This window comes from Jaculus jaculus, chromosome 1, assembly GCF_020740685.1.
Source record: "Jaculus jaculus isolate mJacJac1 chromosome 1, mJacJac1.mat.Y.cur, whole genome shotgun sequence".
In the NCBI taxonomy this organism is placed as follows: domain Eukaryota; kingdom Metazoa; phylum Chordata; class Mammalia; order Rodentia; family Dipodidae; genus Jaculus; species Jaculus jaculus.
Window position 1 is genome coordinate 281,596,274 of NC_059102.1, and position 19,393 is coordinate 281,615,666.

A 19,393-nucleotide genomic window follows, 5' to 3' on the forward strand; every position below is an offset into this window, starting at 1 on the left:
CTGTAGGGAAAATGAGTAAAATTACAAAAATATTCAAAATAGAATAACTTTAAAACATGGTATCCTAAAATTACAAACTCCTATCTGACTTAATGATTCATGACCTGGTCTTAATGGTCAAGTGGATGTAGTAGGAAATTTATTATACTTGAAGAAAGTTTACTATAGAAATATCAAAACCAAAGTCCAGAAAATGCATAAATAGAAAGAAACAGTAAAGAAATGGCTATGTAGAGCCAAGTGGACAGTATATGCCCAACTGAAGTCCCGTGCATAGAAGAGAGAAGGGATAGAAGCAGCCACTATGGAAAGAATGGCTCAGTTGCCCAAGTTTGAAGAAATGAACTCAGATTTGAATCTAAATCTTCAATCTGTACTTGCCAAAGAAAACCTTTATTTGGGTTCTTCTAAAATGAAAAATAGCAGAAAAGTCTTGAAAACACAGTGAGAAAACATATTTCTTTCAGGAAAATAGTAAATATAACAACTAAGTCTGTAACAGAAAATTTTGATGTCTGAAATCAAGTTGAGGCTTTGATATTTTTAATGCTTAAAATTGTATGTCAATAGAGAAGTCTGTAAACCAGTGTAAACAGACTACAGAACTGTAAGAGATTAAAACCCACAAACATGCCACTAAAAACAAAACAGAACAAATAAAAACCCCTCAAATTTCTTTGGAATAAATTTTCAGCCTATTTGAAGAGCAAGGTCAAATAATAAAAATTAACCAACCCAAAAGATGACATGATCATAAAGGGGAATCAAATACAGATATACTTTTTGAACTTTGGATTTTAACTCAATTGCATTTTTAATTTTGTTGTATGGAAATGGATCAAATTAAGGTGCTTGCCTGTGAAGCCTAAGGACCTAGGTGTGATTCCTCAGCACCAATATAAGGGAGTTGCACATGGTGGCTCATGCATCTGGACTTCATGGAGACCCTGGATTGCATAATATCTCTATCTGTCCCTCTCTGTGTATTTCAAAAATATATAAATAAAATATTTTGTAAAGAGTCAGATATTTTCAAACTAGGTATATAAAACAGTAATAAATGCTATTTACAGATGATGTCCAACAAAAGATTGGAAAACGAGAATATTTAAAATATTATAAAAATAAAGTGAGTATTGTTATAATGTAGCCAAGTGAAATATAATTCAAGGCACAGAAACATCATCACATATTTTTAAAACATCACTTCATAATGGCAAAAAGTTCAACTAGTAGAAAAGATAGATTCCCTTAATCATGGAACATATGCTAAAGAAAGTCTCAAATACATAGAGTGGGTGAATCCAAATTATAGTTATGGGCTGATATTTCCTCACTTGACAGTTGAGGAAAATTTCATAAGGATATGACATTTTGAGAAATTATGTAGAAAATGTTACTGATATACAGAGAATGCTGCACTAAATATTTCATAAATAAATAAAATCTTTATGGATATAAATTATATGGTACTGCAAGTTAAAATAAGTTTCAAGACACTGAAATCCAACAATTTTATAAGAAAAACATTCCCCCCAAATAAAAAGAAACATCCCTATGATGCATTAAAAAGAAAAATAATTCCAGAAAATAGCAAGAAAAATAATAAAGGGTATAAAAATTAACAAATCCCTTTCAGTGAGTGAGTCAGTGAAACCATCACAAAAAATGTTATGGAATATTTTGAAATGAATAATAAAATTCTCCATTTACAAAATTTCCATAAAATATTTAGATGAAACTGTATATGTGTGTGTGTGTATGTGTGTGTGTGTGTGTGTGTGTGTGTGTGTGTGTGTGTATGTATGTATATATCACATAAAATATTCTAATGAAACTATAGGAGAAGTGTTAAAACTAGGAAAGTAATGGCATTCTCAAAAAGTTAGAAAAGTAGTTTTAATGAAACTAGTAAATAATAAACAGTTAAAAAATTAATGAAAAAATAATTGATATATAAAGTATCAATTAAGTTAAAAGATGTGTTTTAAACAATATCAATAAAATTATTATAATCCTGGCAAGACTGATTAAGATGGAGAGAGAGTGGGGGGAGGAGAAAACAAATAAGTGATTATCTGTGATGGGTCAGAAGTACACAGCTGTGATAGAGGAAGCTTGCCCCAGAAGTCATTGATATTTGAAGACTCTATCAGTGCTAGGGGAAGGGCACTCCTAGAGTTCCTGGGGAGGCTCACGATCACCTCCCTCACCCCCAGAGAACAATACAGGCCATTTCCAGTGCACTTGATTACTCACCAGAAGTAGATGATAAGATCCTATTACTGAAGACAGAACACTGAGAAATCAAGCTGGACCTGAGCTGGAAGCCTCCTCCCTCCCTGTTGACTAACTGGCAGAGTGATGGGAAATGCTATGCATGCTATTGAGGGAGAATGAGCACCTTCACCAGCAGAGGATCCAGCAAGCTATACAGCTGACCAGCCAAGCAAGTTGTACCCACTAGTATGTTAGTGCCAAGTTAATCTGGGGTGTAATCAAATTCTTATTAGATTTGAGACCTGGTACATGGAGAGAATTTATACCTGATAGTGGAAACTAAGTCAAAATCTACAGATTAAAAAGTCACAGGCTGTAGGTGGGAAGTCCCAGTGCTCTTGGGCTAAATGTATACGTTATACATCAAAGAATTCTCCTAAGAATTCTCTAAATATTTAAGTGTATAGCAGGAGATTAGTATTGTCCATACTTTCGGATAGAAAACTTTGTTTCACAGATGATGGTGACAACTGGGGAGGCTCAAGATTCAGCAAGGTGATAAATAGTAAGAGATGAGGCATTACCATCACCAGGCACCATGGAGCAGAGGAAGTGACAGAAGGAATATTAGTGTCACTGTCACTACTGGCCAGTATAGAAGTACTTGGTTTCACCAGACAATTCTAACAGGACCCACGTAAGAAAACTACCCATGCTATTGAAGCTTTACCAGTCTAGAAAAGTGTGGGGCAGGAGAAAATGGACAAAGGATCTGATCAAATACCAAAGAGAAAAATTGTGTGCCCAAACACTTGTGGGAAACTAGTCAAACTAAAAATTAAAATCATAAAATTTATGCATATAAAAATGGCATTGATAATTGATGAAAAGATTAAAAAATCTCCACCTTTGTAGGGAAAGATTGAGCATGAAGACCTGACGGTGGGAAGAAAACCGGGAAGCTGCACACCAGAATAAGCCCAGCGAGGGCAGCAGCTCCCAGAGAGGCTGCAGGTCGGCTGCTGTCTTAGCTAGGGTCAATCCCACCCCATTAGTGATTAGGGATTCAGTCTATCAGTTTGGAAGTGAGACAAATGTACTACTCATATCAACTCTCTATCGCCCAGCCATTCTATCACTAGAAGTATATCCTCATGCACGTGTGAATCAGATTCCACGTATGGTTACAATCATAGCAACATTGCTAGTAGTCAAAAGTAAAAACCGAAACATCAATAGTTAAAAGAATAAATATTCATATTAAAGGCATGCAATGGTATATTACATCAAGATACAAAATAAGCATGAAAATATTAATGGAATACACACAAAGTTGCATTAAATGTCATAGGAATAATGCATCAATATTAAATTTACGAATGTATGTTAAGTGTCTTAGGCAGGTGTCTAAGTTATTTTTCTCACTGTTGTGGCCAAATACCTGCAAGAATCAGCCTAAGGGAGGAAGGGTTTATTTTCATTTACAGTGTGAGAAGACACAGTCCATCATGTGGGGAAGTCATGGTAGCAGAAGGCGGCTGGGTGTAGTGATCCGCAGTCCAGAGCAGGGAAAGGAGAACAGGAAATGAGGCTGGGCTATAACATCCCCAGGCCTACCTCCAGTGACCCACTACTTCCACGGAGGTTCTATCTCCTAAAGTTTCCATAACCTTCCAAAACAGTGCCACTAGCTGGGGACCAGTGTTCAAACAATAAGCCTATAAGAATTTCTCTCATTCAAATCACTAATAACAGGCATAGATAGGCTGTGAATATTAAACTATAATTACCATGGCTATGAGGATATTATATGTTCCTTTCCCTAAAGAAAATGTACAAGCTATTGATTTGGAAGAGATCTGTAGAAATTTTCTGGGATGCTGAAAAGGTACTTTCTGGCATGGATGAATGTGATGATTTGTGATAATACCCTATGTTCACAATTTATTCTTTTCCATGTATCATATTTGTAAAAAGTACAAATTAATGATATTTGTTCATGCAATATTACATTTTTCAAAAGAATAATGGTGACATATAACATTTAGCACAAAACTAATAATTTCATGTTGTTGAATTTATTTATTTATAATTTAGTTGTTTATTTATTTATTTCTGTGATGGGGTTTGATGTGCAGCCAGTTTAATTTCCACCTCACAATCTTCCTGCCTCAGACTCCCAAGTGTTTTAACACAGCTATACGTCACAATTTCTGCCTATCATTACTACTGATTTTAATTGATAATGTTTTGATATTGTCTTCTGTTTAATTGAGATATAACTATTCTGATATTTGAATGATTGAATTAGTAAAATTTAACACATTAGATTTTTAAAGTTCTAAATATTTATTATTATTAATATTTTAAGTTACTGCATTAATTGATAAAATACTTTTATTATTTGGTTTTGTAACAAGTTAATACTTTGTTCTAATTTATTTTTTTAAATAAGGGAATCATACACACCCACATCCCACTGTGGAATATTTTTATATAATAAGATTATACAATATTTAATAACACAAACTCCTATATACAGCTACATTTCATGGATGAAAATACTTACATTTGCTGTCAGATGAGTTTATTTTCCTTTGCACATTTTGCTAATTTTTACCTCATTTGTATTAGTGAATTTGTTAAATAAATAAGCACTGTAATTTTGATCATTGTAATTTTAGTAACCATTTTTTCCACTAGATGGTGCTCATACCATATCACAAAGGAACACACCACCCCTACCACTGATAAACTCTGATGTTTTGGTCTTGCTTTTTGCTTGTCTGGTTGGTTGATTTTGTTGTAGTTTCACATCCACATTTTGCATGGATAGTTTCAGATCAATTACAGGCTGGCTGACATACATACTTCTCATTTACAAAATTCAGATCTGCTTAAAGGTGTTATGGGTTGCTGGAAACATACATTAGATATATTTCAAATGTAGATATTAACATAGAGAGGTAGCTCCACAACCTTAACGTTTTGATAAATCTTATAAAATTTCTTTGATTTTATTAAAATAAGTTTAAAAATATAAATGGTAAATTTTCCATTCAATTTTTTTATTGAAATTATTTCTCAGTAATTATTTTACTTTTTTATTTTACCCAAAGAGTAAAGTAACTCACATACAGAATTCTGCTTTCTGACTTTGCAGAGATTATTTCTTATTTTTCCTGAGCACTATCATATGTGCAAATATCACATTTATTTTTCTAATTCCTAATTTCTCAAGTTGAAGTTAATTAATTTAAAACCAGATATAAAGACAAAGGAAGAAAGAGCTCTCTTTACCAGGGCTTCTCACAATATTTATTCTCTGTATAAATGTTTGCCATAAATAAAGTATACTCTGGTTTCAGAGTTGGCTCAGTTGGTCAATTGTTTGTCTCATATGGGTGAGGACCTGACCTAGAAGCCAGAATCCACATGGACATACATTCCTTAATCCCAGTGCTCTGCAGGCAGAGATAGGAGGACCTCTAGGGTTTGCTGGCTAGGTAGACTACCCAAATTGGTGAGCCTCAGATACAGTGAGAAATCTTAGGTTAAAAAAAAAACATAAAACAAAAAACAAACAACAAAAAAAATCAAGGTGGGCTGGGCATAGCAGTACATGCCTTTAATCCCAGCACTCGGGAGGCAGAGGTAGGAGGATCACCCTGACACTATATAGTGAAGTCCATGTTAGCCTGGGCTAGAATGAGACCCTACCTTGAAAAAAAAAACCCAAAATAATAATAATAATAATAATAATAACAATAACAATAATAATAAAAATAATGTGAAAGTTGATTTAGGAAGACACCAATATCAGCCTCTGACTTCCACATGCATGCGAACACACACAAATGTGCACCAATACACATGTCTGTTCACACACAAGCAAAGAAAATAAATAATTATCATATTAATTATCTTTTTGACTTTAAAGTGTAGTAAAACTCATAGTGCCTTCTCATGTATTTTAAATAGCATCTGTGGTAGTTTGAATGTATGTCCTTCACACTCAGGTGTTTTATTAAAACTTGTAATTCTAGTTTCCAGCCACCTGGCTGGACAAAGTGTCACTGGGGGGTAAATTCTGGAGTCCAGACCTAAAATGTCAGCAAAATGGTATGCAAAGCAGTCTAAGCTCTGGCAGGTTCCCTGCTGATTATGTTGGTTTGTGTTTTGCTGCTGCTTTGTTTTTGCTGGAAGTTTGAAAGTGTCTCTCTGCTTGGATGCATGGAAGCAGGTTGTTCTGCCATTGATGGAGCTGCCCCTAAATTTGTAAGATAAGATAAACCCCTTCCTTCCATAAACTGTATCCGATTTGGATGGTCACCCCAGCAATGTGGAACTGACTACAACAGCATCTCTTGATTATGTTTGTAAGAAATAAAAACTATCTACCCTATTCTATTTCTCTATTTTAAAATGATTTTTATTTTATCTTATTTATTTATGAGAGAGAGAGAGAGAGAGAGAGAGAAAGAGAGAGAGAGAGAGAAAATAGGTATGCCAGATCTCCAGCCACTGCAAACAAACTCTGGACGCATGTGCCACCTTGTGCCTCTGGCTTACATGAGTCCTAAGGAAGTGAACCTGGGTCTTTTAGGCTTCACAGGAAATGCCTTGATCACTAAGCATCTCTTGAGCACAAATTTTTCTACTTTGCTTAAAAACCTTTGTTCACCACATGATCATCTGTCATTATAACCCGGAACTAACCCACTACCTAGTCTCCCATCCTGTCTTCTGTTCTTCCAGCTCATTCTGATGTTGATACCTCGTGGTTAAAACTTTCCGACATTTCCTTCATTAAAAAGTGCTAAGTCATCACCAGAGCCTGGGAGGGAAGATCTCTGGCTCACTGTGCTAGAGCCACCTGGAGTATTTATAAGTTGTTGAGTATCTCAGAATGTTTTTTCTTGGATCTTTTGCTCCCATTGTTTTGTCCTTCAGGAACAATTTAATTACAGATCATTGATTTACTTGTAAGGGCTTTTCTGCTCTCCTCTTCAAAATATAAGCTATCTGAACAAAAAATGAGCACTATTTCTGTTTTTCATTTAGTTGATTAATTTTTCCATAATATTCAGGACTTCTCCCTTTAAATATACCTTCTTTACTATTTTCATTTAAATCTCTAATACATTGAGTTCCATCAGCTCACAGCAAAATATTTAATGATTCATAGTATTGAGTTATAACAATGAAAACTGCCTTGTGACAAAATGTCATTTACCTGAATTGGAAAACAACTGAATTTTCAAGATCAGTTTAACTATATTCTCAAAAAGTTTTAATTAGACAATAAATTATTTTTGTCTCATAGTCAAACTGCCAAGACATATATGTAACAGAAATTTTTAATAGAATTGAATTAGCAAACCTTGAAGAAAACAGGAAACATAAAAATATTTTGAAAAGTATAAAAACATTCCTTGAAGGATGAGTCATTACAAAATATTAAGGGTGGAAAAGTCTTCTAGGTTCCTGAACGAACTCATCTTTCTTTTTTATTTTTTTCTTTGTTTTTATCAAGAGAAAATAGGCACACCAGGGCCTCCAGCCACTGCAAATGAACTTCAGAAGCATGCACCACCTTGTGCAGCTGACTTACATGGGTCCTGGGGAGTCAATTCTGAGTCTTTAGGCTTTGCAAGCAAGCATCTTAACCACTAAGCCTTCTCTCCAGTCTGGTACTCATCCTTCTTCAATGTAAGCAAATACCTCTGATTTAAACAAGGAATGCATTGTCTTATGTTCTTTTAGTCTTTTAATTGCCAATTTATTTTGTTAAATTCTTATTTACTTTGTTTTATTTGCCAATTTAAAATATTTTTCAGACAAAGACTAAGGAGTATGAATAGGTTTGAGTAATAACAATAGGAAACTTACATTTGCTTGAAGGATGTATGTTATATGAGTTTGGTTGAACAGAAGTGCAAACATTTGATATATAATAGTCACTATTCACCAGTTTTTCCATGTTCAAATTTTAAGTGGATATCTTACACACAAATGCAAATATAATTACTTATTTCCAATGCCACTACGTCTCTGAGCTATTTGAAGTGTTTTTATTCAATGAAATAAATCTTGATGAATTTATAAATTTGTCAAAACTTGAGCCAATTTGAACCATATTGTGCTAGTAGAAGAAAAATAGTTTCTTTGTTTAGTTACTCTATGTTCCTAAAAGTATTTTGGGAAATTATAGAAAGTATTTATATTTTAATTTACTTCTTAAATTAGTAGAGAGTAGACTATACTGTAAGCCAAACCTACAAAATTAATTTAGGAAACAAGCAAATGAATGAAATAGGAACAGCAAAAAATAGATATCTTCATTGAATTTCTCCTCTACCTTTTAATTGGTATGTATGTGAATATTAATTATACGCATCTATATAGTCCAATTTTTAAAATTTTTTTTAATTAAGCTTTTAAAAATATTTTATTTCTTTATTTATGTGAGTGAGAGTAAAAGAGAGAGAGAGAGAGAGAGGAAAAGGCAGAAAGAAGAAAGATAGAATTGGCACAGCAGGGCCTCTAGCCACTACAAATGAACTCCAGGCACATGCACACCCTTGGGCATCTGGCTTATGTGGGTACTGGGGAATTGAACCAGGGTCCTTAGGCTTTGCAGGCAAATGTCTTAAGCACTATGCCATTTTCCCAGCCACAAATAGCTTTTTAAAATATTCAGATTGTTTTGTAAATAACACAAGAATAAAGATATATTTTGGAAAAGTTACATAAAGAAAATATCAGTTACAATGAAAAAAATAAACTCAGGGATGGAAAGATGGCTCAGAAATTAAAGACACTTGTAAAGTCTGCCAACCCAGGTTCAATTGCCAAACTTCCCATGAAAGATGGATATAAAAATGGCATACACATCTGGTATTCAGTTTCATAGGCAACAGGCCCTGGCATGAGCATGAGCATGCTTGTGCGTACACACACACAAATAAGCAAATATAATTTAAAAACTAAACAGCAAAAAATTAAGTTCATGTTGTGGTTAGTGAGCATTTGAAGAATAGTGTATCTCTTAAATTTAATGTGATGCTTGTACAGTTTCTGTTTTTTTAATGCTGATGGTATACAAGAGGAAGTACCAAAGGGTAAGTGGGAGGAAAGGTAACACTCAGAAAACATTGGGCAGAACAATAGTTATTTTTACTAGTAACAGAACACAGCTTGAAATTCCTCTGGTATCAAGATTCATGAAATGTATAGTTTTGGATAGCTATTTCCTGATAGCCATTCATACTCCAGGCACAATGCTAGCTTCTCAAAGTAAATTGTTAGTACATGTAGAACAGGGGATCTAAGACAAGGAAAGAAGTAGAGAACATCAAAGCCCTGTTATATCAAGCAGGTTTGGCTGCCACACAAAATGCCTTAGTCACAGGGTGACATTAAAATGAGCACCTGAGATTCTATAGTAGAAGTGATTTAGCTTTGGAGTAGTTATTGGTGGAATCCCAAGGACAAGAATTAAAAGGGAAAAACAATTTGTTATACCAAATGTTATCAGCCATCCTTGGAGAAGTTAAATAGATGGGTGAATTGGAAATACTGATATGAGCAATCCAGTTCTGCATAACTGCATTTTGTTCTTTGAATAGAACTTGATGCTTTCCCAGTCTTAACCTCCTTTTTGACCTCATCTAGCTAAATCCTGTTAAAACTTCAAAACCTTCCCAAGAGGGCTGGGCATGGTGGTACATGCTTGTAGTTCCAACATTCTTCAAAAGTTTGAGGAGGGAAGATGTTAGCAGAGGCCAGCCTGGGCTTACATGCACAGCCAAACCTTTCATACAGGGCGCCATCATAGTCCTACCAAGCTGCCACCTCAAACTTGACATAGTTCTCTCTTTGTTCTGTCTTATAAGCCAGCTGCCCAACTACCCTATTCTATTCACTTACCTGTTTTAGAATTCTGCTTTATAAAAATGCTCCTCTTTCATAACTTTTATTATCCCAGTCACCTGCTTTCTCTGATATAATGAGTAAATATACTTGTAGCAGACAGCTTCAGGTTCACTGAGATGAACTTCCAGACCAGGCACAGTTATGGAGGAAGGGATTTATTGCAGCTTACATATCCAGGGGAAGTTCTATAATGGCAGAAGAAGCTGGCCTGCCTTCACAGGACCAAGCAGAGAAGCACAGGCCAAAAAGTCCAAAAGCCAAAAGCCATACACACTTCAGGAACTCCAGCTAGGCACACTTTGCATATCTTTAGATTGAAATCGGAAACCCACCACCACACCTTAAGATCACCCAGTGACATTGCCTCCAGCAGGTGGCTACAGATGCAAACTACAAACAAACAACTGGATATATTGGGGGCCACCTATTCTATTCAAACCACCACAATACTTAAATACAGAATTCTTACCTTTTCTTTTCCCCACTAAGGACAAATGTCTGGAATGTTTTCTTAGGACTTAGAAGTCACTCAAAAGTGATCCTGAATGAGTGAAAGAATGAGTGAATGAACCTGAACTGGTCCAGGAACCTGTTTATGGCAGTTGCGACTAGCAGTGAATATGGAGAATCTGTACCAGATACTGGCAACTGAGGGATTAAGAGAAAGCCACAAGTTGTGGATGTCAAAGCTCTGTTACACGAACCCACAATCTCCATGTAATTCTACTCTACATGTGGTCTATATATCTCACGTCTGAATTTAGGTTGTCATTTTGGAAGTCGGAAATCAATTTAATTTAGCTCAAAAGAAAATGAAAACTTGGGCTAGAGAGATGACTTAGCAGTTAAGCCACTTGCCTACAAAGCTTAACCACCCAGACTTGACTCCCCAGTGCCCACCTAGAGCCACCTGCATAAAGTTGCACACACATCTGGAGTTCACTTGCAGCAGCTAGCAACCCTGATGTGTCCACTTTTCTCTCTCTCTCTCTCTCTCTCTCTTCTTGCAAATAAATTAATTAAAAAATAAAGAAAAAGAAAACTTTTAGGTTTCTTTTTTGAAGAAACACTGCTATAATCATTTTATCAAATTTCCAGTTAACAATATCTCTGAGACACTTGACTCTGAGACACAAATCCTCTGACAGTGTTTTATGTTCCTTTCCTGTTAGTGTTCCATTTTTTTTTCTGTTTAGTTATTTTACTTTCTGTGACATATTTTTCCCTTTAGTTTTAACTCAAAATGGAATACTTTTCTCCAAATTATAACTATTTGTTTCTCATCTACTATGTTCTGAGAATTATTGAAGTTAAGAATTGGGTAAGTTAGCCATCAGTTTGCTGAGCACAGGAGAGCTTTATTGGCAGACTCTCAAAGGGTTAGACAGATGAGGGCAGGGGAATGTGTGCAGATGAGGTAAGGCTGGAGACAAAAAATAAATAAACAAATAAATAAAATAAAATAAAAAAGGAGCAAACACTAAAATAGTCAGATGGAACAAGTAAAAATTGAGCCACTCATGCTTTGGGTTGGACCTTAGCAAGCATAGCCCCTGCTAAAAACTGCATCCTCACTTGCCTGTGAATGTATGCATGGCAACTTCTCTCTGTGAATGGTTTCAGCTTGGGACATGTTCGTGTGGTAATTGCAGTGGCTGTACCACACAGGAAGAAGAGTATCTGGCACGGTGCAGGACTACGCCCCAGCTTAGGAAGAGCAAGCCGTGCCTTAACATAGCCTCCCTCATTTGCACCATTCCTGTGGCTGCTCTGCCCGTTGTCCTCCACTACACCATTTGTTTCCATCGGTTCCACTCTGCTAGGGAAGACCTCCTGTCCCAGAACATTTATTCCTGTTTCTTATGCTTATCATCCACCATTCCATCCTTTACCGGTAAAATCAATGCAGGGAAATCATCAGATTATTAAAATGCACAGTAAGTTATGGAGAATACTACTAAATGTAACCCTATCAATATATTTGTTCAAAATATCTGTCCTTCCATGTAAATTACTGATTGGTTCAATTTGTCATGATTTCTACATGTAAAGCACTTTAAGAGAAAGAAGAGATTGTTTATAGATTGAAGTACTATTGTGAGCATTCTTATCTTACCTAAAGCAATTTACAAATAGATTCACTGCAATTCTAATTGAAATTATAATAGCATTCATCATGGAAGGAAAGAAAAAGCTTAAAATTCATATGGAAGCAAAAGAACTCAGATAGTCATTGCACATCTGAGGAAAAATAATAATGATAAAGGTGTCACCATACCTAAGAGCCATGGTGTGGTGTTCTGATTCACATGTCCCCCATGAACTTCCGAAGGCTAGTTTCCCAGATGATGGAGATTGGGAATTAAGGCCTCTTGAAGGCAGTTGTATTGTTGGGAGTGGGCTTATAGGTATTATAGCTAGTTCCCCTTGCCAGTGTTTGGCACACACTCCTGCTGATATTGTCCATCTGATGTTGGCCAGGAGGGGATATACACCCTCTGCTCATGCCATCCTTTTCCCCTGCCATCATGGAGCTTCTCCTCGAATCTGTAAGCCAAAATGGACCTTTCTTCCCTCAGGCTGCTCTTGGTCAGGTGATTTTTGACAGCAATGCCAACCTGACTACAATAGTAAGGTTGATACTGAGAGTGGGATTGTTGCTGCTAGAAACCTGACTCTGTGGCTTTGGCCTTTTGGAACTGCTTTGCAGGAGGATATGGATGAATTTGAAATCATGGCATAAGAAATGCCTTGCAGTGCTGTAAGTGCAGCTTGATGAACTATTCTGGTCAGAGTTAAAAGACCTGAATGTAGTAAGAACTAAGGGCTGTGAGGTTTGGCTAATAAGGGCAAGAAAGAGCTTTGCCTGGACTGGGCTAGAAGTAGTTTGTATGAGAGGCTTGCTGTTATGCCTGTGTCCTGAGAATTGGTGCATGGTTGCATTGCATAGAAATGGACTGGTGTGACCAGAGGGATGTGGCACAGAAAGAAATCTTTGGCCTGAAACTTCTGCCTGCTCAGCTGCAATTATATGAGAGATTATAATCAAACCATTGAGATTGGGCCACCAGACCTGCATTGGGGCAACAGGAAGAATGTAGACTCTTTCAAAGATGCCTGAATGCTGAAGGAGTGTCCTGTTCTTCAAAGTCTACTTTATCCCCCTGCCCCAGATTAACAAATTGGCACCCCACCTCATATTATGGAACATAAGAAATTCAGGAAAGAGAGGGTCATTGAATTTGCAACATGGTCTTGTGTTTTGGAACTGGCCATAGTCAGTGTGAAGCAGGATTGCCTGCATGGAGACCTGAGGGAGTGGTGATGATGCACTGTGGGTTGCAGTGGAGACCCAGTGGAGATTCTGGGACCATGAGATTGCTACTAAGGAGAGTTGCCAGTTCTGGATGAAGTTTTCCAAGACTGAGTAGCCTAGCTGGAAGGATAGAATTGGAACTCTAGAGACTTGTTGCTGGTTAGAATTATTGACTTGGAGATTTGTCAGTGACTAGAGTTGTTGGACTTGGAGCTATAGAGTTTGATGTTTGCCCTGTTTAAATCTTGTATTGGTAGACTATTTCTTTGCTATGTTCAATGTCATCTTTTTCAGCATGAGTGTTATTTTATGCCATTATGGGTTTTGGGGGGATTTTTTTTTTTTTTTTGGTTTTATGACTCAGTTAAAAGGTCTTGTAGGGCTGGAGAGATGGCTTAGCGGTTAAGCGCTTGCTTGTGAAGCCTAAGGACCCCGGTTTGAGGCTCGGTTCCCCAGGTCCCACGTTAGCCAGATGCACAAGGGGGCGCACGTGTCTGGAGTTCGTTTGCAGAGGCTGGAAGCCCTGGCGCGCCCATTCTCTCTCTCTCCCTCTATCTGTCTTTCTCTCTGTGTCTGTCGCTCTCAAATAAATAAATAAAATTTTTTTTTTTTAAAAAAAGGTCTTGTATTATGGGGATGTTGGAACATCATTAGGATTGATTAAAAGCTATGGAGCCTTTTAAAGTTGGATTGAATGCATTGCAGTTTATCATGGATAGTTATCAGTTTATGGGGGCCAATGGCAGAATGTGGTGGTTTGATTCAGGTGTCCCCTACAAACTTAGATGTTCTGAATGCTAGGTTCTCATCTGATGAAGATTTGGGAATTAATGTCTGTTAGAGGCAATTGTATTGTTGGTGGTGGGCTTATGGGTATTAAAGCCAGTTTCCCCTTGCCAGTGTTTGGCACACTCCTGATGATGTCTGTCTGATGTTGGCCAGGAGCTAAGATACACCCTGTGCTCATGCCATTGTTATCCCCTGTCATCTTGGAGCTTCCCCTTGAGACTGTAAGCCAAAATGGACCTTTTATTCCCACAGGCTGCTCTTGGTTGGGTGATTTCTGCCAGCAATGCCAACCTGACTGCAACACATGGTAACAAAATCAGAATGGTAGGAGCACACAAACTGACACATAATTCACTGGAATTTAACAGACTATCCAGATATAAACTCATAATACCACCACCACCTAAGTTTTGACAATGATAGAAACACACATTGGTAAAAACACAGCCCCTTCAATCAACAAATGGTGCGAGAAAAGTGGGTATCTTAGGAGAATGAAACTAGATCCTTATCTCTCATCCTGAAAAAAAAAAAAAAAAACTTTATTGAATTAAAACCCTGAATAGAAGCCCTAAAACTTTGAAGCATTAAGAGAAAAAGAAGGGAAAACACTTCAAGATATAGGTAGGCATAGGCTAGGACTTTCCAAATAGAACCTGGTTGCTCAAGAAGTAGGGCCACCAATCCACAAATAGGACCTCATTAAATTAAAAGCTTCTATATGCAAGGTAAATTGTCAATTGAGTGAAGAGACAGGCTATAGAAACAGAGAAAAGCCTTGCTCACTATCCATCATACAGAGCATTATATCTAGAATATTCAAAGAACTCAACTATAGTTAACAAAGAAATCAAACAACATAAGCAATAAGTGGATTAATGAAATGAACAGTTCACTATGGTGAAATTTAGCCAATGAATATATTCAGCATCACCAGCCACAAAGAAATGTAAATCAAAGCTACATTATGATTCCATCTCACCTTGTTAGGATGGTAGTCATTAAGAAAAGAGCCAATGAAGGTGAGGATGTGGACAAAAAGGAACCCTTATACACCACTGATGGAGGTGTAAACTAGTCCAGCCACTATGGTTATCAGATAGAAGTTTCTCAAAAAACTACAAACAAGGACTGGGGAAATGGCTTAGCAGTTATAGGCATTTGCTTACAAAGCCTGCTGGCCCAGATTCAATTGCCTAGGCACTGACGTAACGCTAGATACAATAACTGTAGCACAAGTATCTGTCATTCTTTTGCAATGGCAAACACAATAGATAAGTTATGGTACTCACCTATGTGCCAAACAACAGGGAATGGATAAAGAAAATGTATTGTAATGTAAAAAAGCAAAACAAAAAAAAATCTTGTACAAAATGGATATCTTCCAGTCATCAAGAAAAACAGTTATGCCATTAGCAGGAAAATGGATACAGCTAAAGATAATCATATTAAGTGAATTAAGGCAGTCTCAGAAAGACAAGTATCATGTTTCCTCTCATTTTTGGTTTCTACATTTTATAAAGATACAAAAAAATCACATATGCAAATGTGGCATGAAAGTAGAAGTAAAAGTGTCTTAGGGGAACAAAGGGATTTCATGGGACAAGAAGGGACAAGAAAAGTGAGCTGGACGTTTAGGGGAGAACTTGTTTAACATATAATATGTGCATGTACAAAAGCCTTAAAACTAAAAAAATATATATATCTAAAATGAAACACTGAAGATAGTTGGGAAATTGACAGGTCCAATCCCTACTCCCTACTAGATAGGTAAAAACTCAAACTACTCTCTCTGAAAATGTGACAGGAGTATTTTATTTATCCCACTGAAATGAAAATAGCCTTTTGGATTTTGGTAGTAAGTCCCCAGCACCTGTTTTATGGATTAAGCAATGATCCATAACAGTCATATGTATCATTAACAATTATAATTTAGTTACAGTTAATTTTTACAAAACATAATATCAATGTTTTTCAATATCTTAGTTATCCCAAGGTTGAAAGCATCATGTACTAGAAATAGCATAATATATATCTCTGATTAAAATAGAATTCCTTAATCTTTGATCTATACCAGTCTTGTTAAACCTGAAAGAATATTTTTTTGTCCTCAAAAACCTCCATGATTAGAAAACTCTTATCTCCCAAAACAGCATAGCTGGTAGTTGTCTGGAATGGTTTCAATACAGTTTTAATTTGTTCGCTTTAGCCATTCTGGAATTTCTGGGCTGTGGCCTAATTTTATACTATAGTCAATTGTTAGATTAAAATTCTACTTGGAAAGCTTGTTTACAATACATTTCCTAAACCTGAACTATGGCCTGATTGAGGGACTCTTATTTGTATACTTTGTCCTGTAAATCTGACCCAGTTCTTAGCAGCTTGCAGCTACATGGAGAGTGAAGGCCTATTGCAAGAGGAAGCAGTGAATGTTCTCACAGATCTCAGAGTGTGAAGACAGATACTGCATCACTATCTTGGTCCTCAATAAATACAAGAGACAAACAAATAGAAAGCTAGGTTTCTATGTTCTTCCTTTGGGTCACAATTATTTGGTAATGATTTTTTCAAGGAGTGTTCATTTTTAGCAGGGAGAAAGAAATTATGTTATTCTCAGTTTAATAAAGCAAGTTATCCTTGTATGCAAAATCATCTTTTCTCAGTTTGCATATCAGGCCATCCTTGTCTCACCAATAATTTTCCACAAGAATCAAACATGAGTCTTATATTCATTAAATCCATGGAACATGTCTTTTCTGGCTTGTTCACTGTATATGTTCCTGGAACTGTTATGAGACTGATCTGTGCAATTCTTTACTACAGTCATGTGTCATCTGTGAGGGAATGGCCAGTTATACAGTCATTTTCACTATAATGCATAGTGCTATTGTTCAGTTCAATAGCAAAAATTGGAACAAACTGATGAACAATCAAGCTCAAAAATCAAAACAAGTCATCTGGAAAAGATTATTTAGGAGAGGAATCTAAAGTACTGTACTAATTTTTCACAAACTTTAAAGTACTGTATTTTAATAACATTGGAATTCCACTTTATAATTACTTAAATGGCTTAATTTAACATGGATCAAATCTTAATGTTGAAAATTAGTTAGAAATAAAACTATCCTCCCGACATGACATAAACCTTAGCAAACAGTATGTAAATCGTGGAACATTAATAGTATCACCATGAAATGAAACAAATACATTGACTTATGAAAAAAAAACATTGTTTACTATGCTTAGCTATTTTAACATTGTTTTAGAACCATTTCTCAAAATAGTAATATTTCACTTTTAAATACTAACTATAATATTTACATGTTAAGGAAATGACTATCTAGTCTAAAAAGGGTCTGCATATAGGATATAAGCTAAAACTCACCAAGCAATAACACTAAAAAAAAAAAAAAGGCCAATGTTTCAAAAAGTATTAAACATACTTAAATTTTTTCTTTTTAAGTTTAGTAAAACATATAACAGAAAAACTGTATCTGCTTTTCTTTTTTGGACTGGAACATTTTCAGCTTCAGGGGTTTTATGTTATTTGCTAGATTCTACTGTGCCTACAAGCTAGATGACAGACATTCAATCAAAATGTGTCAGCTAAAAGAAAAGTATCAATGTTAATAAGCCAGAAATGAGAGCTCAAAGCTATAATCCCAGCACTCAAGAGTCTGAGGCAGGAGAATTGCAACACAGAGTGACGGTGAGACCCTGTCTCAAAAAAAAAGTTGAATCAAATACCTATCACATAACTAGGAAAGTAATGAATAAATTTTTAACTGTTGAGCAACATTGGTAGAGTTCAACATAATCATAAACTCAGGATTTGTTTTACTGGCATCTGAAATGAAAGTTCAGCACTCATATTATGAATCTAAAAACAAAACAAAATACTTCCTACCAAAAACATCTTAAAATACAGCTTTCAGAAGAGGATATATATATATATTCTCTTATATATCTACAGGAAAAAGAAGCTAAGCAAATTACATGCTAAAAATCATGTATATTCAATTACAGTTCAAAGTTTTATGATCTTTTCATTTGAACACAAATCATACCTATTTTCATGACTTTAATGGCCATAGAAATATTGGTGATAAATGATACATGATGCTTTTAGGAAGTTGAAAATATATGTTAAATAAATCCAATCATCATATGATGTACAGGCTTTTATTGAATATAGATATTTACCCATTTCTTATTTCTTTGCATAAAAATATTTTAATGAAACTTGTGATAAAAATGGATTATATTTTGTGATAGTTACAAGGTAATTGATTAAGTCTAATTACAGGTTTGGAAATGTTTATTAAAGCACTTTCTTGAAATTTGCATTAAAGAGTTACAGTGAATTATGCCAGTGGGGGGGGGGGAGTAACTACTTGATTTTTCAATTTACTATCAAAAGCTACTAAGCTACAGACAACTATTTAAATGATCACCTTTTCTAGACAAAATTTTGATTATCATAATTGTGAAAAATACCTTCTACAAATGTTTTATAATATAGCTATGAAGTTAAATATTTTTTTCTAAAAAAAACACGTTTATTTTCTGCTTTAATCTTACCTTCTGCTACACAAACAGTCCAGAATATCAACAAAATAATCTTCGCTGGCAACCCCATGTTTTGGTTTTGTTAGAGGTGCATTGACTCGCAGAGCTCACCTCCACTTCTCTGCTCAAAATTATGATTAGTGCAGCGAAAGCACTTGGCTCAAGAGGAAGTTGAAACATAGTTTAGGAAGTGAGGAATTACTAGATGCTCCGCCCATGACTTCTGCAAAGTAAATAAAAAAATTTAACCACAAGCCCCAGCTTTTGATCTTGGTTCTCACTGCTGGCTCTGAATGTTAAGGCTATGACCTGCCCTGGCTGTTCTTGTAAAGCTCAGCTTGTTCTGTCTGGAAACAAGTTCAGGTTTCTGGGAATGTTGGAACCCAGCAGCAGCTGGTGATAACCTCTGGATTTCATTAACCCTCCAGTTATTCAAACTAGGCTCTACTGTCAGAGCCACAGAACAGAAAATAATGAAAGCTCTTAAGTCATTTTACAAAACTCCCAGTTAGGCAATATTTTCTCAACACCAGACACCAGTAAGCAAACTTTGCCAAGAAT

The 19,393-nt window shown here is 35.8% G+C and overlaps 1 protein-coding gene across 2 annotated transcripts in view; it reads right to left on the bottom strand.

Moving 5' to 3' along the window:
• Window positions 1-18,986, bottom strand: part of LOC101597401 (complement factor H) — a 96,189-nt gene extending 77,203 nt beyond the window's left edge. For both annotated transcript variants that reach the window (XM_045154151.1, XM_045154141.1), the window contains exon 1: window positions 18,845-18,986. In XM_045154151.1, the coding sequence (XP_045010086.1) occupies window positions 18,845-18,902 (58 nt within the window). In that variant the 5' untranslated portion in view covers window positions 18,903-18,986. The remainder of the gene's footprint in view (window positions 1-18,844) is intronic.
• Window positions 18,987-19,393: the final 407 nt, after the last annotated feature.